General features: G+C 41.1%; 1 protein-coding gene across 1 annotated transcript in view; it reads right to left on the bottom strand.

The window, feature by feature from the left end:
• Positions 1-23403, bottom strand: part of LY75 (lymphocyte antigen 75) — a gene marked incomplete at its 3' end in the record, with an annotated part of 86927 nt that extends 63524 nt beyond the window's left edge. Inside the window, exons 1-4 of the mRNA XM_081095899.1 lie at positions 23265-23403; positions 14932-15303; positions 9849-10019; positions 6663-6827 (exon numbers count right to left, since the gene is read on the bottom strand). Coding sequence (XP_080952025.1) covers positions 6663-6827; positions 9849-10019; positions 14932-15303; positions 23265-23358 — 802 coding nt within the window. The 5' untranslated portion in view covers positions 23359-23403. The remainder of the gene's footprint in view (positions 1-6662; positions 6828-9848; positions 10020-14931; positions 15304-23264) is intronic.
• Between the last annotated feature and the right edge of the window lie 843 nt (positions 23404-24246).

The raw sequence follows: 24246 nt of genomic DNA, 5'->3' as shown, positions 1-24246 counted from the left end.
TTGCAGAAAAGCCAAACAATATGCATATGCCCATAAGCAATGGGTCCAATCTTGCATGTATGGTCCATGTGTATTGGAAAAACATGTAAAGAATTGTGAATTATTGTAAGAATTTTCACACCACTGGGAAGGAAGTCAACGGAATTACTTAAGAACCTGGTAAGACTTCATCAACATCATGAAGGAATAATCTGAAGATACTCAGGGCCAGGTAGAAGAGATAGAGAAAATGATGAAATGGTCTACAGAAGACAAGGATGATGTTGACAAACAGGCAGAGATCACAGGTTGGAATATCTATAAATTTGTTAAAATAGTCTCAGTAATAAAACACTTAATAACAGTTTCTTAATTCCTCACAGGGAATTATATATGATATGCTATTGTATTATATGTAATCATCTATATACATATACATGTAAAATATAGTTATATTTTTATATAATTTATTTGTACATTAAATTACATATACATAAATGGTTCTTAAAGTATGGATATGTTTTCTACTTGCAAATCACACAGATATATCGGAGATATAGATAATTTTGTTCATTATATACATCTCCAATATATCTGTGTGATTCGCATATAGAAAACCGTATGCATTCTTTACTTTTTAGTAGATGTATATCCATGTGATTTGTACAGAGAAAACTATAATCACATATACATCTGAGTGATTTGCATATATAAAACCATGTCCATACATTAAGGAGTTTTTAAAAGAGGGTAATTTTAAAAATACACAATTTTTGTCTTATTGCCTGCCTAAAACAGGTGATTCCACTGGAACCGACACCAGGGAATGGGCGCGTTCCCCTGGGTAGAGCAGAAATAGCAACAGCAAACACAAAAGAAGCCAGGAGCAGTAACACAAACACCAGTGTTCAAGGGATGGACAGGAGTCTGGAAAGAGGGTGGTAGGGCCAAGGCCCAATGATCACTCCACCAAAAAGGAAGTGTGAGGATAAAAGTGAATTACAAAGATACACTGTGCTTTCCAGGGGTTTGCCTGTGAAAGAAAGAGATAGGGCTGTAGGAACTAAGAAATATATATATGTCAATATTAATGGTAGGAGTTTAAACAAGTTAATAGCCTTTTGGAGAAGAATTAGAGACAGTTGATGAAAATACAAGATAGGAGAAAAAGCTGGTGTGGCCACAAAGAACCTTGGGGAAGGAGTTAACCTTGAACAAGCTCACAGCTGACAGTGCAGATACAGATACATTTGTAAGTATTGGGGTGAGAAATAAGGGTTTGCCTCACCTTTCTCAAGGAGGTAGCTGGTAAGGACATTCTGCTAAGGAAGGAGAAGTGGGTATCTGAGGGAATTTTGGATTCACCCTTTTCTTTCACTTGTTAGCACAAGCAAGGGCTGCCAACGCTTGTATACAAAGCCCTTGAGGATTTAATATAATGTAAATTTCTTCCTATTAGTAAAAGCAATGAATTTTCCAGCATTCCTAAAGAAGTCCTGAAAACTATGATGTATTTACGGTACTCTAGACTAGACTATACCCTGACATTCAGAATTCCTTTCATTCATTTCTAACTGGGGATACCATGGAGGGTCAAGCTTTCCCATTCGTCCCAAGTTCAATGCCCTCCCTCCCATGAAGTCTTTTCAGATAATCCCCCTGCAGGAAGTCTAAATAATCCTATCACTCCTTCAAAATTATTTTATTGCTTATCTGCACAAGGCAAGTACACATTTATGACAGAGCAAAATGACCTTTGGAAGCTGTCAGGCTCCTACTCTGCTTCATTACACTGTTCTATTTGTGATCTCTATTAAAGACTTATTCTTCACTGGAATCATAGCATTTTAAAATTGTGACTGATAGAAAATGCTAAGAACCATATGATTTTGCTCATATGTGGGATATAAAACTGAAAGTCATGGACACAAACAGCACTGTGGTGGTTGCCAGAGGGAAGGGGGTGGGAGAAGGGGGTCCTAATATAAGGTGACAGGAGATTTGACTTTGAATGGTAGGCACAGTGCAATATACAGATCTTGTAACATAGAAACCCACATCTGAAACCTATTAAGTTCATGTTGACCAATGTCACCCCAATCGATTTAACAAACAAATAAATAAACAAATAAAAATCAACCAAAAAATGTGACTGAGTTAGCCAACAGGAATGATCTTTATGTGTCTTACGCCAGCTGGATGTGAATGGGAAATGGATAAAACATAAAGAGCACAAACTTCTTATACGTCCTGGACAATATGGAGCTGGACTTTTTTCTACATAGTCCAAGCAAGAAGTTGATCAATTTGAGACATTACTTACCCCCATCTTTGCCATCAAGAAATAGACCATTGTTAGCATAAATCTTCATGCCTAATCAATAGACAAGCCCATTGAGGAAGATATTTCTTGACTGCCCCTGAGACCCCTGTTCAGAGCTGGCCCATATTTCTATTCCTTTCCTTACAATAAAAGACTACAGGGCCTGCTAATGGCCAGGCATTTGGGATGAGCCAGATGAGAGCCTCTTTAATGCATCATAAAAGCCAAGTGAGCAGGGACCCTGACTTAGAAGTGCTCTAGTCTTGGGGCACCTTCAAGATGGCTCAAAGTGAAGAGCCCCTCAAGGCGGAGGCAAATTAGGACAAATGAAAATGTGCTGTTCCTACTCCAGGGACTGTTGGGGCCTCTTTTGTTGATTTGGGGTGAATCTGTGGTTAGAAGTCCTCTGGGAAGGCTGGATCATGGGAAATCTATCTCTCAAACAAAATCTAGTGAATATAAGGAAACCATGCCCCCTCCCCCTAGCCCCTGTATCAGTAAAACAAAACTAATTAGGTGCAGGGCAGGCAGAGAGGAAAAAGAAAGCTTTTTCAGACTATATTAGACTTATCTTCAAGAGGCCTGCTTCTGCTTTTTTTCTGGCAGATTCCCTGGTCCCACCCAATTAGTAGCTAACAAACCAGAGGTTTCTTTTGGAATAACATTCTCCAATATGCTCTGCATATGTACAACTCTTATTTCATAACTATATAAAAAACTTTGATCGCAAAATCTGTCTTATTCACTTTGGTTGGCCTCACTGCTCCTAGCCCAATGGTTACATGGTAGTTTTCAGTGAAGGGCCACTTAATAGAAACTTTAAGATATTTTCAAGACTTAGATACTCTGAGTTTCAGATGTTAAAGTACAGCTTTCTTGGGTTTTGGGAAACCAAAAATTATAATTAGGCATATTGATATGTCTAAACAACATTTCACAGTAAAAGAGAAGCTTGAAAGGGCTGTACCTCTAAATTATTGATATATATAAGGTGTAGAAAGTGTCTGGCCAGGGGTAGGGGCAACTGGGCCCTTTAATATATTATCTCACTTTTATGAGTTACTAAAGAAAAGAAATCCTGTAACGTTCTTTTACAAATGCATCATTAGATTGTTTGTTAGGGTGTTAGTAGTCACACTTTGACATTTCTCCCTCATTATAATCATCACTATCCAAATAATATTCAAGGAGGCTTAAACTTATTGGCACTTTTCACTCTACCAATATTTTTGTAAGGTTTCAGTGATGTTGGGAATATAATTCTATTGTCAAATACTAGCCCATTAGGTTTATTTGATGGATTTCCATTCCAGAGGTCTAATTATTCAAGTATCAAACAACAAAGGAAAGGTTAAAGTTAAAAGTAAGAAAAGAGATATTCATAAAGCTTTAGCCAAAAAGCATGACAAAAGACCAGCAGACTTTTAGTGATGAAAAGATATAAAGTTATGTAAGAGAAGTAATTAATATAATAAAAAGTAAGGTCTCTGGAGTTATATATGTTGATATTCAAATCCCAATTCTGGTATTTCTTGGCTGTCTAAGTATATTATTTCTAAGCATCAGTTTCCTTATCTGTAAATTGGGACAGACACTTGTCTCTGAGGTTGTAATGATACTAAATTGTTTAATTTATCTAGAGTTATTAGGGCTTTGCTCATAGTTAGCATTTATCAAATATTTATGACTTTAATAAAAGTGTGACAGGATTTATCTGAATTAGTCAATAGGCATTTAATACATAGCAATAATGCTTAGAGTTTTGTGCAAAAGGAAAAAACAACCCATGAGGTCCACTCTGCCTGCAAAGAATTTAATAATATTATAAAAGGTGAATGCAGGTACATGCCTGATACAACTTGTTTTCAAGTCAGACTATGTCAAATTTTGGCTCTGCTAATTACTTGTGGGTGGCCTTGAACAAGTTACATTTCCTCTTTGAGTCTCACATTCGTCATCCAAAAATGAACATAATAAAAGTAACATCTACTTCATAGGGTTGCTATATGGGACTCAATAAGATAATGTCTGAAAAGCATTTAAATATCTCTCTAAAAAATCATCATCATATATTATGATTTTTTTTCATTCATTGAAAAAATCATCAGGGACTCAATAACTTGATTTTCGAAAATAATGTAAAAACTTTCTGTTTACAAACTTCTAGTCAAAGAGTAAAAGATGGGCAACAATCCTACAGAATTTTGCTGAGTTTATAAAAGAAGTCTTAAATAAGTACACTACTGAATACTCTCATAGAATTTTATTGAGTATATAAAAGAAGTCCTAAATAAGTAAAAAGGCATACCATTTTCATGGATGAGAAGACTTAAAAATGTAGTGACAGTAATGCCTTCTTAATTAATCTATAATTCATGCAATTCAAAATCCCAATAGGTTTTTTATTGAGAATAACAAGCTGATCCTTAGATTCATATGAAAGAATGGGAAAGAAAATAGCCAAAAAAAAAAAAAATGAATACGGGAGAATTTGCACATCTAGAAAATAAGATTTACTTTGTGAGGCAGGACTAACTAAAACAGTGTGGAATAGATAGAAAGACCAATAAGTAGACCAAAAGAATAGAATGGAGAGGCTAGGAATAACCTATATATCCTAAGGTTTATATTTATTGGAGGTGGCATAACAAACCAGAGGGGAAAATGTAAAATAAATAGTGCTTGGTAAACCTGACTATCCATCTGGAGAAAGATAAATAAGATTCCAAGCTTTACAAACTACATTACAGATGGATTAAGGATGTAAATGTGAAAAACAAAATAATAAACTTTTTTAAAAAACACGAGAGGATATCATTATCATTTTAGGGCTCAGGAAGGATTTGCTAAATAATATAAATAAGCATAAAACATTAAAGAAAAGATTGGTAAGTGTAACCAAATTAAAACTAACGTGTTTTTTTTTTTTATGATGAGGCAACTAAAATAAAGTGAAAAGGTAAAGACTAGTAAAAGAGATTTTTAATCCTATAACAAAAGATTAGTGTCCAGAATATATAAAAAACTATAGCAGATCAATATACAAATGACCAACAACTCAATAGAAAAGAAGCAAAGGACATGAACTGGCAAATTACAAGGGGAAAATCTAAATGCTCACTAAACACAAGATGCAAAACCACATTAACTATCAGGGAAATGTAAATCAACAATGACATACCATTTCACATTCATCATATCAGCCAATAAATAAGTCTGTTAACACCAAGTGGTAGTGGAAGTGTAAACTAATACAACCACTTTGGAAAGCAATTTGGGAATTTGATTAGAGGTGAAGAGATGGTCACACCATGTGTTAGCAATTTCCACTCTAGAGAAACTCATATATGCTCAATGGGACACATACAAGGATGTTCCTTGCAGAGGTGTTTGTAATAGCAAAAGCTGAAAACAACCTGTTTCTCAGTAGAGAATAGATGAATTATGGTTTATTCGTACAATGCAACACTATACAATGGTAGCTGAAAATGAATAAACTTATATATGGGTAAATAAGATAGTATTTGCATTATTGTAAAACATAGAATGATGGTATAATGAAAACATATATAGGATGTATAAATATGTATAAGAGCACTCAAGGGACGGTTATTTTGAAAGGTGGGCATGGGGCTTGAATTCTGCCAACATTTTATTCTTTCAGAATAAAGAGAGGGAAAGGAGGGAAGGAGAGAGGGGTAAAGAGGAAGAGAGAAGGGAATCAATCCATGTAAAGCAGTATGACAAAATGTCGGTGAATATTGATTTAGTCAGGGTGGTGGTTGCATAGGTCTCCATGTGATTATTTCCTATTCTGTCTACATGATGTTTTAAAAATATGTTTTCATAATTAAAAACTTAAAAATTATCATCACCACCCCACAAACAAGACAAAACAAAATCCTATCCACTCCATGTGTCTACATCATTAAATCCACTTGAAGGTTTCTTAAAGCTCTCCTTGCCCCTGAGGACTGCGCTTATTTAACTCACACGGGAAACCATCCAGTATGACTCAGCCATCTTCTTTACCTTCCTTGAGTTCTCCAGTTTTCAATGTTCAGAGAGTTTAATGTTTACCTTTTAAAAAATACTTTCACTTAGGCTTAGGGTAGCAGTTTAATCCTGCAACCTCAACACATTTCCAAAATTAACCTCTTTTTGGTCTCCACCACAATGGATGGAATAGGATTACATTCAGTACGTTTTTGCTTGTGGGTTTCAGTGTTAAAGTTTAAATCCCAAGAGAAGATAGAAAAATATAAACATAAAACAACATGCCTGAATGTGAAAATAGAGGAAGACAGACAACCTCTTTATATTTCGGCAGTTTGCTCTATTGCATGTAAGTTAAACGTACCTTTAAGATAAGTTAATTCGGCATCACTGTTGATGCTCAGTAAGTCAGCTCCTTGATTCTGACATGAAATATAAGCTTCTTTCCAAGAAAGAGCTGCCTGAGTATTAAATTGGTAGCAACTCCCCATCTGCTCATTCTTTTCCCAATTACCTTCACAGCCATTTTCTGTTGATAAAAAGATACGTTAGTGATCATAAAGTAAGGATTTAATGTTTACTATTACCTAGAATGCTTATAAGTCCTGCAATTCAATTTGCTTACTATAAGGATATGCTTAAATTAGGGATTATTGCTTGACTAGACCACAGTTTGATTATTTGGTTACACAAGGCATTTAAAGTCAGAGAACACCCAATGACACAGGCTGATTAAAGCTTCCACTATCCTACTGACCACCCTCCCTTTATCCCCTATCAAGTACAACGCCATATTTTAGCCCATACCTGCCTTCTGTCTATGGGTAGGAGACTTTAACTGTGCTCACACTTTTAAGCCCCCAAGTTAATGAAAAACAAGCTCACGTGAAAATGGTGGCAGAATGCAGAGGGATTTGCCCACGGCCTGCAGAGAAACTATTGCATGAGTATGTCTGTGTGCAGACATGCTGCTTAAATACTCAAGATTTAGAACCCAGGTGACTACAGTATTGGGAAACTCAGTCCAAGTTTCTCCTTAATAGTTTAATAAGGTGATTCAATATACAATATACACTAATCAATAATACATAATTAATCATTATACATGTATATGTACATGTGTGTGCATATGTGCACAAACATATATGTTCATTGTGTAATGTACCTATTATTTTCTTTAACAAATATTTAAAAAGTGTGTATCGTTTCAGACAAAGGCCTTCAAGCTATGGTCTGGACAAGACAAAACAGGTCTTGATACGACTGGCTCAGAAATACACTCGGAGACTGCCTTGTGCTCTCCAGAGGAGGGAGCACTGGGTATGTCCCAAGCTTCCCTTGCGGGGTTTCCAAAGGGCCTCCATAACCAGACACATGCCACATGGCCTTTCAAGCTGGAAGGGCCCTTAGACACCATCTTGGCTAACGCCCTCCTTTCACAGGCGGGAGCAAAGGTCTAGAGGTGTTTGTGCAGAGCTAATCAGAGCTCCGGCCTCTCCATCTGGGCTATTGATCTTCCAACTGGCTAACACTGCTCCTTCTGCCGCCTTAGAATGGCCCACACAGCAACACAGGCTGCCGTGCCATGTGGTGAGCACAAAACAGGTGGATTTTTAACTATACTGCCTAAAGGTTCCTTATTACCACTAGGCCCTGTGCTTATAAACCCAGGGGCTCCCAGTGCAATAGCAGTGTGTTTATGACACTAAAATAAAATCTCATGGTTTAGCAGTCCTTGGGTTTGAAAAACTCAGTCTTGCTTCTTCCATAAAAATAACTCTGGGAGGCCTATGAATACATTAAAAATCCACTCTTCCCCTGCCATGCAGAGGAGGTTAAAGGCATTGAGACAGATGCTAGTCAAGGCTGCAAGTCAGAGAGGGATAAATATGTTGGGAACAAGGAGCAGGAATCCTGGGATTTCCACCAGGCTCTGCACCTATGGGGGTTTGACCCTGACAATCTGGGTGTTGGTTGCCCCTCACCTGAGAAGTGAGGGTTTGCACTGGCTAACCTTCACATTCCCATTCCCATCTAAAATTTCTGATCCAGACTACTGTTATATTTACATGAAATTGGTGCCTGGTTGACCGAACTCTGCTTATCAATTAAAGCTGAAGCAAATATTGGCTTTTTACCTTGCAGTAGGTCCCAGGTGTTTAAAAGCCTGTGCCTCTACCTAGAAAAGTGATTATCAAAGTGTGGTCCCAGACCAGCATCATGAGCATTATCTGGGAACTCATTAAACTGCAAATGACTGGGCCCCACTCTAAACGCACAGAATTATAATTTCTGGAGGTGAGCCTCAGAAATCTGTGTTCTAACAAACTCTCCAAGCGCTCCTGTTGCTTCCGGAAGTCTGAGAACCACTGGCCCAGCAGAAACCTCAATTGCCTTGAACTCTGCATTTTGAAGCTCGGCTTTCCCGAGGAGGGATGAGCATGACTAGATCAGCAGGATGGCTGCTGAATAAGGCAGGACAGTACACTTGTTCAGGACAAGGTCTGAGGACTGGATTTCCTGGCTTTAAATCTTAGCTCTGAAATTGATTAGCTGTGTGACTTCAGGCGAGTGATTTAACCCCCTGTGCCTCACTCACTTTGCTCATCTGTAAAATAAGGCTGTGTGAGGATTGCAGGAGGTAATAGGGACGGAGTGCTTAAAATAGTAACTGACACTTGACAGGGCCCTATCAGTATCATTACTTGGGTCTGGAGCTGTTTGCTTTATCTTTACTACAGATTCCTCTAACCTACTGCCCATTAAAAATGTTTCTTGAGTACCTACCACACACACTTCAAGTACTGTGATCCCCTGTAAATCTCAACTGACTTGGCAAGAAAATCTGTCTATTACATACCAGATAATAATGCAACTACTACTTTGGTCTCTTTCACTCTAAGGAACAATCACTTCTTTAGCACATCCTGAATTGTTTGCTTCATGTAAGACGCCATTAGAAAACGTGCTCTGATCAATATATCAGAATGGCAGAGGGAACAATTCACCAATTTTGAGATGGTCAGGGATAATGTCTCTTTTGCTCCCCACTCTTTGCTTCAGGCCATAAACATATTTAAGTGTCCACCATCCTAAAAGTGTTTTTTTTCAACCTATCTGCCCGTCAGACCACCACCTTGCCTCTCTCTTTCTCTTTTCCATAAAACTTAAGAGGCTTACTCACCTTCTGTTCACGGTGCAGTCCATTATAACCCAGCTTCCCTGACCACTAGGCTATCAGGCTGCTCTGTTGGAGGTCAGCACTGCCCATGCTTTTCCTACTTCCTCTCTGAGAGGCATTTGTGCAAAATACCACCTCATCACGTGTCTTCTGTGACACCATCCTGTCTTTGTTCTCTTCCTGGCCTATTTTTGAAAGCAGGTTCATAGCTATATATTAGTTCTCCCTTTCCTCAAATATATACTCCTTGTTTACGATTATATTTGTTCTGATCATTTCTGAATACCTTGGACTCTTCCTTCACCCCTTCACCTCTGGGAAATGGTATCTTTTTCTTTCCATATGTAAAGTGTACTAGCCCATACATACCTGGGGTTAAGCAGATACCCCACTCTTGATCATATTCATAATTTAAGGTGGTTGCACACCATGGCCCACTGTGCTCTTCATCATGGATGCACTCATGATGCCAGGTCTCAGCAACTAAGAATGGAAATTCACAAGGTCTTCCATAGGCGTTTCCATCTATGGTATATATCTCTGTGGGGTGGGGGGTGGGGGGGGGAGAAGATAGAGGAAAGGAGAGTTAATCACTGGATAATCAGCTTCAGTTAACTAATTTCTAAAACTGCTTTGGAAGAAGGGTGGTTGTTTTCACTTATGAGCATGCAGTATTTGGGCAGGCTGCGTGCTGTAGAAATTCACAGCACAAATGCTGACTGCCCAGGTCTGGACTTGAACTCTGGCTTCGCCACTGACCAACTATGTGCCTGTGGACAAGCTCTCCAACCTCTATGAGCCTCCGTTTCTGCATTAGCAAATTAGGAATAACAGTACCTAGCTCATAGGTTTGTTCATGAGGATTCAATGAGGTAATCCATGTAAAACTTCATTTATTGTGATATGATAAAGAGCTAAAACACTGTGGCTTGATCAAGAGACAATCAATTGGCTACTGTGGTTGGCACAGTATTTCACCAGAAGGGAAGCCCTGCCTGAGATTAAACATATACTCTGTATTCTTTTCTTCAGTAAGAGTGGGGTCAGTAAAATACCCTGGAATCACTGAAGGTGGGTGTGGACTTTGGAACCCACTGTGGAGATAGAGACATGGACAATTAGCCCCGCTCTTCACAGAGAGAATTGAGGTGGTAGAGTGTGGTACAATTGAGGCTGTAGGTTTTGAGGAAGTGGGAGGAAGAGCTGCTGGATCTCTGAGTGAATTTTGGAGAGGGGCAGCACATGGTAATTCAGGTTATAAAAGAAGAACCTGCTTCAACTGGGCAGTCATAGGACCAGCTGGTGACCAACGAGGCAGCAGAATCACTTTTTTCATTTTAATAACTTTCCCTGGTACACTCATGGAGAAGAACTGAAAAGTTATTTTAGCCTCAAATATACCTAGAAATACTAGAGGAAGTACTCAATACTTATGTTAATAACAGATCTCTTGGAAAGGTGTTTTTTATAGAACAGCTAACCCTATAACTATTTTGGTCACCTTTTTCCACATCTGTAATTTTTTAGAAACTATGATCATTACTCGATTAAAGAATGGCTATTAAGTAAAGCATAGGAATCAGATCTTATCACCTTTTGCCATGTTAGTAGGGTCCCTTAGAATGTCTCTTATATTTGCATAAAAGTGTAGTTAAGATAGTATTTGGTTCCACATTCTTTCTTGTTCTCAAATGTTCATTTAACTGAAGTGTGAGGTGGCAGGATAGTAAGAAGCTGGGAAAATTCCTTGACAAGCAGAATCATGGAAACTGAGCCTCAACACAAGGACTCATAGCTGGCTCCCTTGTTAGAGCACGCCCACACCTTGAATTTCTGCTGGTTTTCTTTTGAACTCAGGGTGCCACCAGACTTGCATTCATGGGCTTACCTCATGACCCTGTCTCCAAGGCCCCCTCTTCTCTGACTTTCTCTCTCCTGCTGCTTCTTCTACCTTCAGCCCTTCCTTCGTTTCACAAACATGCTCTCAAAACCAACTGGACTTGTAGTGTGAAACCTTTCCACTCTACAGGCGGGCCCAAGGCAGACCCACCCCGGGCCCAGACCCCGTCTGGTAACAGTGAGCCTTAGCATTAAACAGCAATACAGCAAAAGGTAAGAATAATTTAGATGTTTTTATTTGCAAGAAATCTCTTAATTTTGTTTTCCTCTGACATAGAATGGATCTGAACAGGGTATTTCTGCTAAAGAGTAATCTGTCCTTATATTTTATAAGGATCCTGCGTACAACCTAAGTTTTGTTTTTAACCATACTCAACCTCCCAAGACCTCATGACCAATTTCTCTTCCCATATTACACTTAATAGGAGAGTCCCTGAGCACAATGATTATTACTTATGGAAACATCAGTTTCTTTTCTAAATTCTTGTGTTTCTCATACAAAGTGCTTTCCCATACATTTCTTTCACTTCCGCATTACCATAAGCCCTGGAGTCAGTAGGGCAAGTATTACAAGTGAGGATCAACTGGCTACTGTGGTTGGCAGAGTATTTCACCTGCCTGAGATTAAATGTATATTCTGTCTCCTTTTCTTTAGTAAAAGTGGGGCCAGTAAAATACCTTGGAATCACTGAAGGTGGGTGTGGACTTTGGAACCCACTGTGGAGTCAGAGACATGGACAAATAGCCCCGTGAAATCCCCGTTTTGCTGAGTAATTAAACGAGTCAGCCAGTCCCTTAGTAGTAACTGACAGAACCGGCTCTTTGATTAGAGTCCTTAACATATAAGAACAACTTGTGACAGCAACGGCTGTCTTCTCAGGTTTCAAGTTATGTTTCATAGCTGGAAGCTGGGCTTCCTTTGAAAAGCTCTCCGATTCACAATATGCTCTGCGGAAAGATAAGCATAGAACCACCACCCTAACGGCAGCTGCTAAATTATGCTAACTATTCACGATGAGTTTTATTCTCACACATTTCTTTGCTGCTGCTAGATCTCTTAAATGCCATAGCCTTCTCTAGAAAAATAGACTTTCCTCCGAAGAATCGTCTCCGAATGGGGAATAGTAGCCTTTAAAATGACGAGGCACCTACATGGAAAAGTAATGTAAAAATTTTTGGTAATATTGGACAAAATGTCTTCAATGGTTAAAAGAAGTTGGTAGGCTTCTAAGAGCTGCTCAAAATTCAGAGAGCTCTACAACCACAGCTCCAATCAAAGTCCATTTCCTCTGCATAATTCACCAAATGTTCAAAATGTGAAGAGTGCTAGCAAGGCCAAGATATCGTAATGATATAAATGCCTATCTGGATGCTAGTCAAAGCAGTTTATTTGTAAAATGTATACAGTTACTTTTCTCTGGTGAACATGACTCACACAGGATGGGGGTTGGCTAGAGAGGCAACCCAGGACACAATGACAAATAACTGTTCTTATATTAGACGTAAAATATTTATACAGCAAAAGCCAAGGGAGAAATAAAGTAGCTATATTTGGGGAACACAATCCTGGCGTGGAGCTGCAGCTTTGCTGTAACAAGCGTGGTGACTTTGGACTTCGCTTTGTTGCATCTCTGGTATCTTATCTTTCTTTCCTCTATATAATTAGATAAGAAGAGGGGCAGGGACCAGTATGGGGTGTCTGAGAGAGAGCAGTCCTAGAAAAAGCCCCTAATTTAAGACAGCAGTCTCTGACATAAGAACAAGAAGGGACTATATAGATTTGGGTAAAATTGCCAGGACTTAGTATTTGATTACATTCCAACAGTGGGAGAGGAAATCAGGCCAATTCTAGGGTGACTTACAGATTTCTGACAGACTTGACTTGGAAGGTACCAGTCATCAGGAGAGGAATGGAAAAGAGGCAGATTTGGTCTTGGCCTCTGTGCAAATTAAATCCTGAGGTTTAAGGTGACAAGTCAGAACTACATGTGCCTTCTCTTTGAAATTTATAAATTTCTTATTTCAAAATTGCTGTTCCAAATACTATGTGGTAAGGTCAAGAAACCCTCTACACCCATTTGACTCTCTCTGGGGTGGTGCCTTAGATGGGTTCTTAACCTTTTGGGGGCCACCATTCACTTTGACAGTGGGCCCCCTTCTCGGGAGAATATTATAAATGCAAAAAATAAAAAACATCGGATTACAAAGAAAACCTGTTATATTGACATGGAGGCATTTGGGGCATTGAAGGAACTTAAAATTACAACTATGTCCCTCAAAAGAATTAGAGGCAAGAGAAAGAGTCCTGTCAAGAAAATTATACTTTCTGTTCCTTAAACAAAGACAATGAAACAAGTCAAATCCAGTTCAAAAGGTATTTTGTTTTGTTCCTCATTTTCTCTTAGTTGCCAAGTTGGAGAAGGCTTGACAACACAAAATTTAAACTTGCCATTAAGAAAGCAACTGCTTTTTAAGGCCAGGAGGAAACTGGCTAGCAGAAACAGACCTGTTCAAATAGGCAAGGGTCAAGGATCGAAGAAAAGGAAAATCCCACCCCAAACTCTCTAATATTTCCCTGTAACAGCAGAACCTGACATCTCAGAGGCAGCTGCATCTGCATTAGAAAAGAGAAAAGGGTTCCCTCAGGGCAAAACTTGCACAGATAAGGGGGAAAATGGCAGGCCAGATTATACTTAAATGAACTTTAAGAGAAGAAGGAAAAATCTCTGTAAAGTTGTGTAAATTTACAAAGTAGAACAAAGGTGGGATAATAGTTAAGACTTAAAAGATAATTAAAGATATACCTATATCTCAACTTCTGATGTAATTTAGAGCAACAGAATGAAAAAAGATTTGCTTGGGGGATAGCTACTTACATTTAGAGGTTTAAAGAATAAATCTGTTCGTTCTTTTTAAACTTTGATCAAGTCTTTAGACTCAGAACAAAGTTCACAATCAACTCCCCCAAAGGCAATAATCATGTACTCATTTTTGGAAGCAATTGAGAAAAAGTTAACTATCACAGTGTAATAGGCACACCCAAAATAAAAAGAAGTACATAAACCCACACAAGGCTCCTCAATTTTTCCATTACATCAAAATCTGCAGATAAGAAAAAAATATATTTCATTTTTTTTCTTTCTCTTTCTTCTTTTATCATTTAGAATAGGTCCGGCTTTACTACATCATTTGACTTTTATCCTGTACGAAGGATTTCCTGTTACCCTAACTTTTCTTTGTTTTGGAGTTTGGGACGTAATCATGAAAAGCAGGTAAACACATGCTCAGGCATCAGGGAGATTTCCAATTCCGGGGTGGCACAGAATTGCTGTGTGACCTGTGACAAGGCACGCACCTCTCCCAGCCTTGCCTGTAACAGAGGCCAAACAGCACTGAACCCACAGGGATAGTTCAGGGTTACTGCCCAGTGGCTGGAACTGAAGGCTAGCTCACTGCCCACACCCCTGTACAACTTTGTGGTCAGTTGTGCATGTTTAACAGCACATTTACTAAACACAACGCAAATGAGTCCAAGTCCCTCTCCAATACTCACCGTGGTAAGGCTGGGCACAGAGGTTTTCCCCCGAGCCTCCTTTCTTCCAGCCGTCAGATGAATTTGTGCTTGCGATGGCGATTCCACCCTTCAGAGCCAACCTGGACTGGGCCGCTCCATACAGAGAGTGGTGCTCGCATTTCCACCACAGCATGGCTCTGGCGTCACAGCTGAACATCCTCAAGGAGTCCGTGGGTTTGGTAATATCGAGGCCAAGGCACTTCTGGGATTGCAAGTGAAAGAGCCGATGCTGGGACACCCACTTCCACAACATGTCCTCGGTTTTGTCACACTCCTTGACTACTATCCAGCCATTTAGTGGCTTGATACACTGGCCCGTGTTTTCATTGACGATGGTGAATGGATCATTCCCTGAGTCAAGACAGACAAAGAAGGTGTTTCAGGATTCTGAATTGTGTGGCCAATGTGCCTTGGCCCCTGCTGGGTGGGGAGAATGTGAGCACCATGGGACCGTTCCTACCTCCGCGCTGTATAAACTGTGATGTACTACAAGGTCAGAGGACAGTGTGGCCACCGAGGCAGTACAGCGTCGTGGATGAGCCTGGGCTCTAGGGCCGCTCTGACTGGGTTCAGTCCGCCTCTGCTACTTGCTAGTCATGTGATCAAGGCAAGTTATTTCACTGCTGTACCTGTTTCTTCTATTGTAGAGCAGTACTTCACACAGTAGATGTGAGGATGAAATGAGCTTATACAGACAAAGCACTTAGAATAGTATGTCTATTGTTATTATTATTCCATGAAATGCCCCCCCTTTAGTTAACAAGATAAGGAAACTCCTTAGTTTTCATTTCCTTTAGACAGATGGTCTACAGTCAATGAAAAATTGAGTCTATTCTGGACAACTCTGTCTTGCTTCCACTTTACTACGGCAGGTAGATTATTACATGACATTGATGTATCTCAGAGGAGATGGGCAGGTAAATGACTACATGTCGATGTGTCTCAGAGGAGATGGGCAGACTTCTGAGGGTCCCGAGGAGATGGAGGTCTGGTCCTGAGGGTAGGGGGGAATCTGTGGCCAACTCCATCGCAGCACCTCCAGGAAGGTGAGGGCAAACCCTGGGCAGGGGCTGAGGGCAGGAGGCTTACAGTGTGGATGACTGTGGGAGCCCAAATCTGAGCCACAGGATTTAAGACCCAGTAGGATTGGACAATGGAAAACTCAGAAGTAACCCGTGTTGAGCTGACGGGGAAAGAGGAACCTCCCTGAATGCTCCCGACAGTTTTGCGTGAGCTGGGGAAGACGGCGGTAATAAAGAAACTGAAGTTCTGTTAACCTGATGAAATGGGACCTCAGAATAAAATGTAATTTGCTATTATGAAAATAAAGTCATGCATTGTTTCTTGCACAGCTAAGTTTCTGGAACAAGATTCACATCTGTCACAACAATCCACAACTGAACAATTTGATCAGTGCTTTTACAAAGAAACATTTTTTTTTCACGTTGACGAGAGTAAAGCTGAAATAGTTCTGACAAACTTAAATAATCACGATCAATGAACCAAAGTATTCAGCAGAAGGACCTATAAAATTTTAGTTCCCAAAAGGCACTTTCATTTTGATGCCAGTTTCACAATCACTTATTTGACTAACATTAAACACCGTTTCTAATAATAATTCACAGGCTTTCAGAGTGACACATTTTCATTCCAAGGACTGGAGGGGGGATTTAACTATGTAAATAATAACTATAGAATTAAGTCCAATTCCAGTTTGAACTTTGGACAGAGCTTTTTTATTTAAATAGCAGCAGCAGCTACAAGAGAAATGATAGGAACAATAAAATCATTTAAAACTTTGTTATTTCTGCTTTCAAATCTGTATTTTAAAATATAGCATAGGATGGAAGCTAAGTATGTTTGCCCTCACTCTTTCTCCCTTGACATCACTCTGTCATTCTCTACTTTGTGGACACAGTTTGGGAAGATAGTCAACAAAAAAAGAAAATGTACTACCTTAGAAGATTATCACTCACACTTTCTCTAATGTCCTCCTCCCCCATTTCCAATAGCCACTGAGCCCCAGGATGCAGCTCTTTACTAAACTATTCTCTCTCACCTCTCCAAAATAAATCTTGTGTTCCCAGGTATCAGGAGTTACTGCAGAAAAAAAGAAGTCTGCTCCTGCAAAAAAAATAGGTGGCTGCCACCCTTCGCTGTGGCCTTACTGCTCTCTTTCCTGGGCACTCTGCTCTTTGCCCCTTAACACCAACCAGGTAACTGGACACAGAGCAGCTTTGTCTGTCTTTGTGGCTTGGAGTTCTAGATTTTTCAGGTTGCCTCTGCCAAATCCAAAGGATTAGCTGTGGCTCTCAGTACAGTGGCAGTCGAATAAGGAGTTAGGGAGCTTAGATTAAAGACCTATCTCTGCTACCAGTTAGCCTCAGGGAAGTCACTTAATCTCCTCAGGGTTTTCATATCTCCAAATGTAAGATGAAAGGAGTGGAACATAAGGTATCTAACCCACTTCCAATTCTAACATCATATGCTTCCAGAGGATCACAGTTTTTTCAGTCTTGCAGGTTTTATTGGTCATTGCTAAGTTCATTGCATATTGGTCTTTTAAAAAAATTTTTTATTGACAAAGTTGGAGGGATCACAATACCAGATATCAAGCTATATTACAAAGCCACTGTTCTCAAAACTGCCTGGTACTGGCACAAGAACAGACATGTAGACCAAAGGAACCGAACAGAGAACCCAGAAATTGATCCAAGCCATTATGTTTAGTTAATATTTGACAAAGGAGGCAAGGGCATACAATGGGAGTCAAGACAGTCTCTTCAATAAATGGTATTGGGAAAATTGGTCAGATACATGCAAAAAAATGAAACTAGACCACCAACTTACACCATACACAAAAATAAACTCAAAATGGATAAAGGACTTAAACGTAAGATGGGAAACCATAAAAATCTTAGAAGAATCCACAGGCAGCAAAATAGCAGACATATGTTGTAGCAATATCTTTACTGATACAGCTCCGAGGGCAATGGAAACTAAGGAGAAAATAAACAAATGGGACTACATCAAAATTAAAAGCTTCTGCACAGCAAAAGAAACCATTAACAAAACAACAAGAAAGCCAACTGCATGGGAGAACATATTTGCAATGTTATCTCTGATAAGGGTTTAATCTCCAACATTTACAGGGAACTCATACAACTTAAAAGGAAGATAAACAATTCAATTAAAAAATGGGCAAAGGAACTAAATAGACACTTTTCAAAAGAGGACATAGAGAAGGCCAAGAGACACATGAAAAAATGCTCAAAGTCACTAATCATCTGAGAGATGCAAATCAAAACAACAATGAGGTACCATCTCACACCTGTCAGAATGGCTATCATCAACAAATCAACAAACAGCAAGTGTTGGAGAGGATGTGGAGAAAAAGGAACCCTTGTGCACTGCTGGTGGGAATGCAGACTGGTGCAGCCACTGTGGAGAACTGTGTGGAGTTTCCTCAAAAAATTAAAATGGAACTCCCATTCGACCCAGTGATCCCACTTCTAGGAATATATCCCAAGAAATCAGAAATACCAATTAGAAAGGATATATGCACCCCCTGTGTTCATAGCAGCACAATTTACAATAGCTAAGATTTGGAAACAGCTTAAGTGCCCATCAGCAGATGAGTGGATTAAGAAACTGTGGTATATCTACACAATGGAATACTATGCTGCTATAAAAAAGAAGGAACTTTTACCATTTGCAACAGCATGGATGGACCTGGAGACCATTATGCTAAGCAAAATAAGCCAGTTGGAGAAAGATAAATATTACAGGATCTCACTCATTTGTGGAATATAATGAACAACATAAACTGATGAACAAAAATTAGATCCAGAGACAGAGAAACACCAAACGGACCATCAAACTTCAGAGGGAAGGCAGGGGAGGGCAGGGAGAGGGAGTGGGGTAAGAGATCAACCAAAGGACTTGTATGCATGCATATTAGCATAAGCAAAGGACATGGACACTGGGGTGGTAGGGGCTTGTCCTGGGGGTGGGAGTGGACGGGATGGGGGAAAAAGGAGACATATGTAATACTTTAAACAATAAAAAAAATTTTTATTGAAGTTATTGGGGTGGCACTGGTTAATAAAATTATATAGATTTCGAGTATATAATTCTATAATACATCATTTATATATTGTATTGTGTTCATCCTTCAAAGTCAAGTCTCTTTCCATCACCACTTTTCCCCCCTTTACCCTCTTCTACCTCCTCCCAACCCTCTTTCCCTCTTGTAATCACCATATTGTTGTCTGTGTCTATGAGTTGTTTTTTTTCTTAATTCATTCACCTTTTTCACCCAGGCCCCAAGTCCTCTCTCCTCTGACAGCTGTCAGTCTGTTTGCTATCCATGGGTCTGTTTCTATTTTGTTTATTTTATTCATTCGATTCCACATATAAGTGAAATCATATGATATTTGTCTTTCTCTGAGTGCTTATTTCACTTAGCGTAATACTCTCCAGCTCCATCCAGGGTGTCACAAAAGGTAAGATTTTCTTCTTTTTTACAGCCAAGTAGTATTCCATTGTGTAAATGTACCACAACTTTTTTTTTTTTTTAATCTAGTCATCTATTTTTGGACACTTAAGCTGCTTCCAAATCTTGGCTATTGCAAATAATACTGCAATGAACATAGAAGTGCACACTGCATATTGGTCTTGAACCAATGTCCACAACTTTATTATGTCACACTAATGTTAGCAGCATTTTAGGTCATTCTAATCGCATTTGTATTGAGCATGTGCACTTAGGTGACAGTGATGCTTTACAAATGTTCTTCAGAAGAGAAGAAATACGTACCCTTTTCCATTTATTTCTGGGATTCCTGGAGATTTGACAAGCTCGTTGAGACCACAGGAGAGGTGGACAGTAGCATGGAATAGTTCTGTTAAAGAGGAGTTGCCAAGCTTCTTACCTAATTGCAACACCTAAGTTTCTAGCGACTTGCTCATTCTAAACTTGACTTTTACCCTAGTATAGACATCAATGTTGGGTGCATACATTCTTTTGAATTAGTGTTTTGGGTTTCTTTGGATTAATTCTCAGAAGTGTAATCACTGCGTCATAAGGCCGTTCCACTTTTGTTTTTTTGAGGCAACTCCATACTTCTTTCTACAGTGGCTGTACCAATCCGCATTCCCACAAACAGTGCACAAGGGTTCCCTTTTCTCTATACATGTGCCCCTATGTTCATGGCAGCATTATTTACAATAGCCAAGATTTGGAAGCAGCCCAGTGTCCATCAGTAGATGAGTGGATAAAAAAGCTTTGGTAAATTTACACAATAGAATACTACTCTGCCATAAAAAGGAAGAATATTTTACTCTTTGTGACAGTATGGATGGATCTGGAGAACATTATGTTAAGTGAAAAGGCCAGTCACAGAACAAGTACCATATGATTTTACTCGTATGTGAAATTTAATGAACAAACTGAACTACCAAGCAAAACAGACTCATAGAAAGAGAGCAGGCAGACAACTCGGATTGTGGGGGAATATTGGGGAAAGGGGTATGCAGGGTTTGAGAAAAAAGATTAAAAAAGAGAGAGAACTCATGAACAATGCAGTGATTGTGGGGGGGGATGGGGTGGGTGAAGGGAAAGAAGGCATAGAGGGGGAAAGTGATAATGGAAAAAATAAAATAAACATAAAAAAGTAAAATAAAATAAACATCAATGTTTGACATCTATACTGGTCACTTAGCATAGGCATTAATTATTGATATGATTTAAGGAAACCTGTTATTGGCCTTCATACATAATGTATAAGCATCTGTCCATAATATATAAGCTAGGGAGAGTCTTGCCCCATCTTCCCTCACCCTTAGCAGGAGCTGTTCAGTCTGCCTCAGCTTGTGACTCTACTGGGATGGTAGGTTGAAGAGTGAGAAGGACTGACAAAGTGTGAAAATAATTTCTTATTTAGAAAATTTATTAAATAAAGGTGAATAAAATATTTCAGAAATGCATTACACTTTGAAAAGATAATTATAGAGCAATTTACAAAAAACGGTCCTTTATTAATAGCTTTATATTGCATCTTGTTCACTTAACAACTTTATGCTGGTCCTAAATGGAATTTTAATGTTTCTCTCCAAATATAATATTGAGACGCGTCTAAATGGCAGAGGCTGATAAAAAGAAGCCTCATCACCCCCTAGTAGCACGCTCTGCATGCTTCATTTTATATAAACATTCTAGTGGCGTTTGAGAGGAAATGGCTGCGTAGCATTATCATAAATGGAAAATGAATTTTTAGTATTTTCACATCCATCAATGGAAAACTATCTCTTATTGTCTGATCATTAAGTAATTCCTATCTTACAAGCCCTAAACCAAAGAGCTTTGCACGTTCCAAAGAGAAGCTGGACGTCAACATTTTATAACTACAGACAAACGGAGAGGGTGATGCTTGGGAAGGCCAGAGGAAGAAGGCTGCGGCATTTTTAATTTCAGGGGAACTTCCACAGCCCACACTGCTGAGCGTTTTGTGGTGTCCCTATCATGTGTGCAGTGTACAGGTGCAGGAGGAGGCAACGAGAAGTCTGGCTTTGCCAGTTCAAAACGGGTCCTGAAGTGACGGTTGGGTCCATGGCAGTCTACCAGAAGTCAGAAAGTCATGGAGCCCAGATTGAATGGTGTGGGCTGGTGAGAGCCTCAGAAGTTCCTGAAGGATTGGTTTACTTCAAGCTGTTAGCTCTCCGATGAGGCAAAGAAGTAAACGAAGCAATTGGCACCTCCCCAAGAACGCAGAGGTACTCCTTCAGCATCTGAGCAACGGAGACCACCTGCACACACCTAGCCAACATGTGATGAAATGCATGCGGTTAGCAGCATCATGAAGCTGACAGACTGCCAAACAAGCTACGGAAATGGCTGGGGTTTCAAGCTTCCAGTGCTTTCTTTAATAGGACCACAAGTCTGGGCTGGGGGTGTGAGAAAGCCAACCGGAGCAGCTGCTAAGGGGGAGGAAGGATGCAAGAAGACAAATGAGGACCTAGTGCAGGGAGGTTGCAGTTAACCCTTTGCTCTTTGCTTGGGGTTGGTGAGAAAGACCAGAGATGGTAGAGTTTGCAAAATTCTGTCTGAGAGACAAAATAGGTAAGGCTACAACAGATGTAGATAGAAACCAAGAGCTTAGTGATTGAAAGGTTAGTGTGTTCGACTGTAAGTTAACTGCTGCAGTAAAAATGTTCTCCCTGGATTGCGGGGCAGTAATAAAGAACTCCTGGTAGTTTCCAACACAGAGGGTCAGAGAAGAATGGAGAAGTGGGAGCCAGAGGAGGGTCTTGGATGTGGGCAGGGTGATGCCACTGACACTCTGAGAAACCTCTTCCCAACACTCTCTGAAAAAAAGTCCAACTTGGATAGTAACTTAGTTTAGCTGCAAAGAAAACAAGATCCACACGCAACGTGAGGTTTTCAAAAAATTCCCTTGACCATCTTTCACTTCCTCTTACAGCAAAGGTAAGCGGTGGGTGGGGACTCCCAAAGTCTTCAGCAGATCTGCCAAGGCGAAAAGAGAAAGTAAAAGCAAATTCCAGTCGCTGCCAAGGGGGATGGTGAGGCTGACACTACCTAGACTAGAGCATCTGCTAAGGTGCTAGGTTCCTGGTCCTGCTTTCGCAGTGAGAGGCAGGAAATCTCAGGGTAGGCGACCTGTCCTCCAGCGAGAGGCCCCTGGTGAGCCTTTGGGGGTGATAAACCAACGAGGAGAAAGGGCTGCTGCTCCAGGCACTGAGGCGGGGACATCACAGCAGTCATGATCCTGATCGCTTCAAGAGGCATGGCTTAACCTGACTTCCTTTCACGTGCATCCCTGGGCACAGTGAAGTCGGGAATCATTACTCATCCTTGGCGCTGTGGGTGGAGAGCGCCTCTGGACACTCCAAGTGGCACAAGTGACCAAGGGGATGGGACGGGAGGAGTACTGAGAAGCCCTCTGCTCCAGGGAAGCAAGCAGGAGGAGAGAGGATGAGGGAGGCGGGGGAGGGAAGACCCAGAAAAGACTCAGTGCGCCTCCCCGACGCTGGGCTCCTCGGCTCCGGAAAGGCCCGGCCCTCCCACGCCCCACGCAGCCATCCTCCCGGCCCCGCCACCCCTACCGAGGGCAGCGGAGCACCTTCTCCCCAGACCTCTCCTTCGGCTCACTTGTCCGGCTCCAGACCCCCGAGCAAAGCAGAGAGGACGGGGCCCTGGAGCTCAGCTCTAACCCGAACCAAGGGAAGTAAGCAGCCCGGGCAGCGACGAGGCCCCCCGCCGGCTGGCGGGCGGACGCACCCACCCCGGTTACCTGCGCGGCCAAAGGGCTCCGCCAGCTCGAAGCACTGAAGGAGCAGCACGAGGAGTTCCGCCGCGCAGCGAGCGGTGGCCCAGCGCGTCCTCATCCCGACCGGCCCTACCGCGTCCTCGGGCGCAGGTGGCACCCAGACTTTCGGGTGCTCCCAACCTGCCCCACCAGCGCCCTTGCCCTTAGGCTCCCGGGGCGCCCCCGCCCCCCGCCCCCTCAGCCAATCAGATCACCATGAATTGGGTCCCGGGCTGGGCAGGGCGGGGCGGGGCGGGGCGGGGTAGGAGGCGGGGAGATGACATGCAGGAGCTTTGCGCACCTGTGACGGGCGGGGCCGCGAGGAGGCGGGAAGTGAGCGTGCGCCGGCTAGCTGAGCCGTGCAGACGGGCGGGCTTGGGGGTCCTGGCCCTGCCTCCCGTCAATCCAGCCCCGGAGACGCGGCTTGCTGGGACTTGGCACTGCCCCAGGGGCTGGGTTCCGTCAGTGTAGGACTTGTCCTCTGCCCAGCGCTCTTGTCACAGGTGGTTTCTTCTTGGCATGGCTCGGTTAGAAAAGCAACCACATCTCGTTCTCCCAAGGAGGAAATGTACATCCGTTGCGGTGCAGCTGTGGTCAAGCCAGAGATCAGTCGTCCTTGGCAACGTCTTGCGTATTTTGATAGAGCAAACAAAGGTGAGGTAACGCACCCTGCAGCTGGCCTGCAGGTGTTGAAGAATTAAAGGCAAGAACTATTGCAGTGACCCTACGATACTTACAAGATGATTTAGGCTTTGTAACCATCTGATAGTTGCAAGATTAAAAAACAATTAATAATAATATTCCAATGGAAGTGTGGAAGTCTGCGCCCAAAACAGGCAATTGTGATAGTAGGATTCATTCTCTCCCTGTGGGAACTGCTATCATTATAAATAGGGTGACCTAAGTTTCCTGGAAATGAAGACCCTATATTTTTAAGCCCGTGTTTACTGAGCACCTGGTTTGTACT

This window comes from Myotis nattereri (assembly GCF_964212035.1).
Source record: "Myotis nattereri genome assembly, chromosome: 7".
Taxonomy (NCBI): domain Eukaryota; kingdom Metazoa; phylum Chordata; class Mammalia; order Chiroptera; family Vespertilionidae; genus Myotis; species Myotis nattereri.
This window is presented reverse-complemented; position numbering and strand designations above follow the sequence as displayed.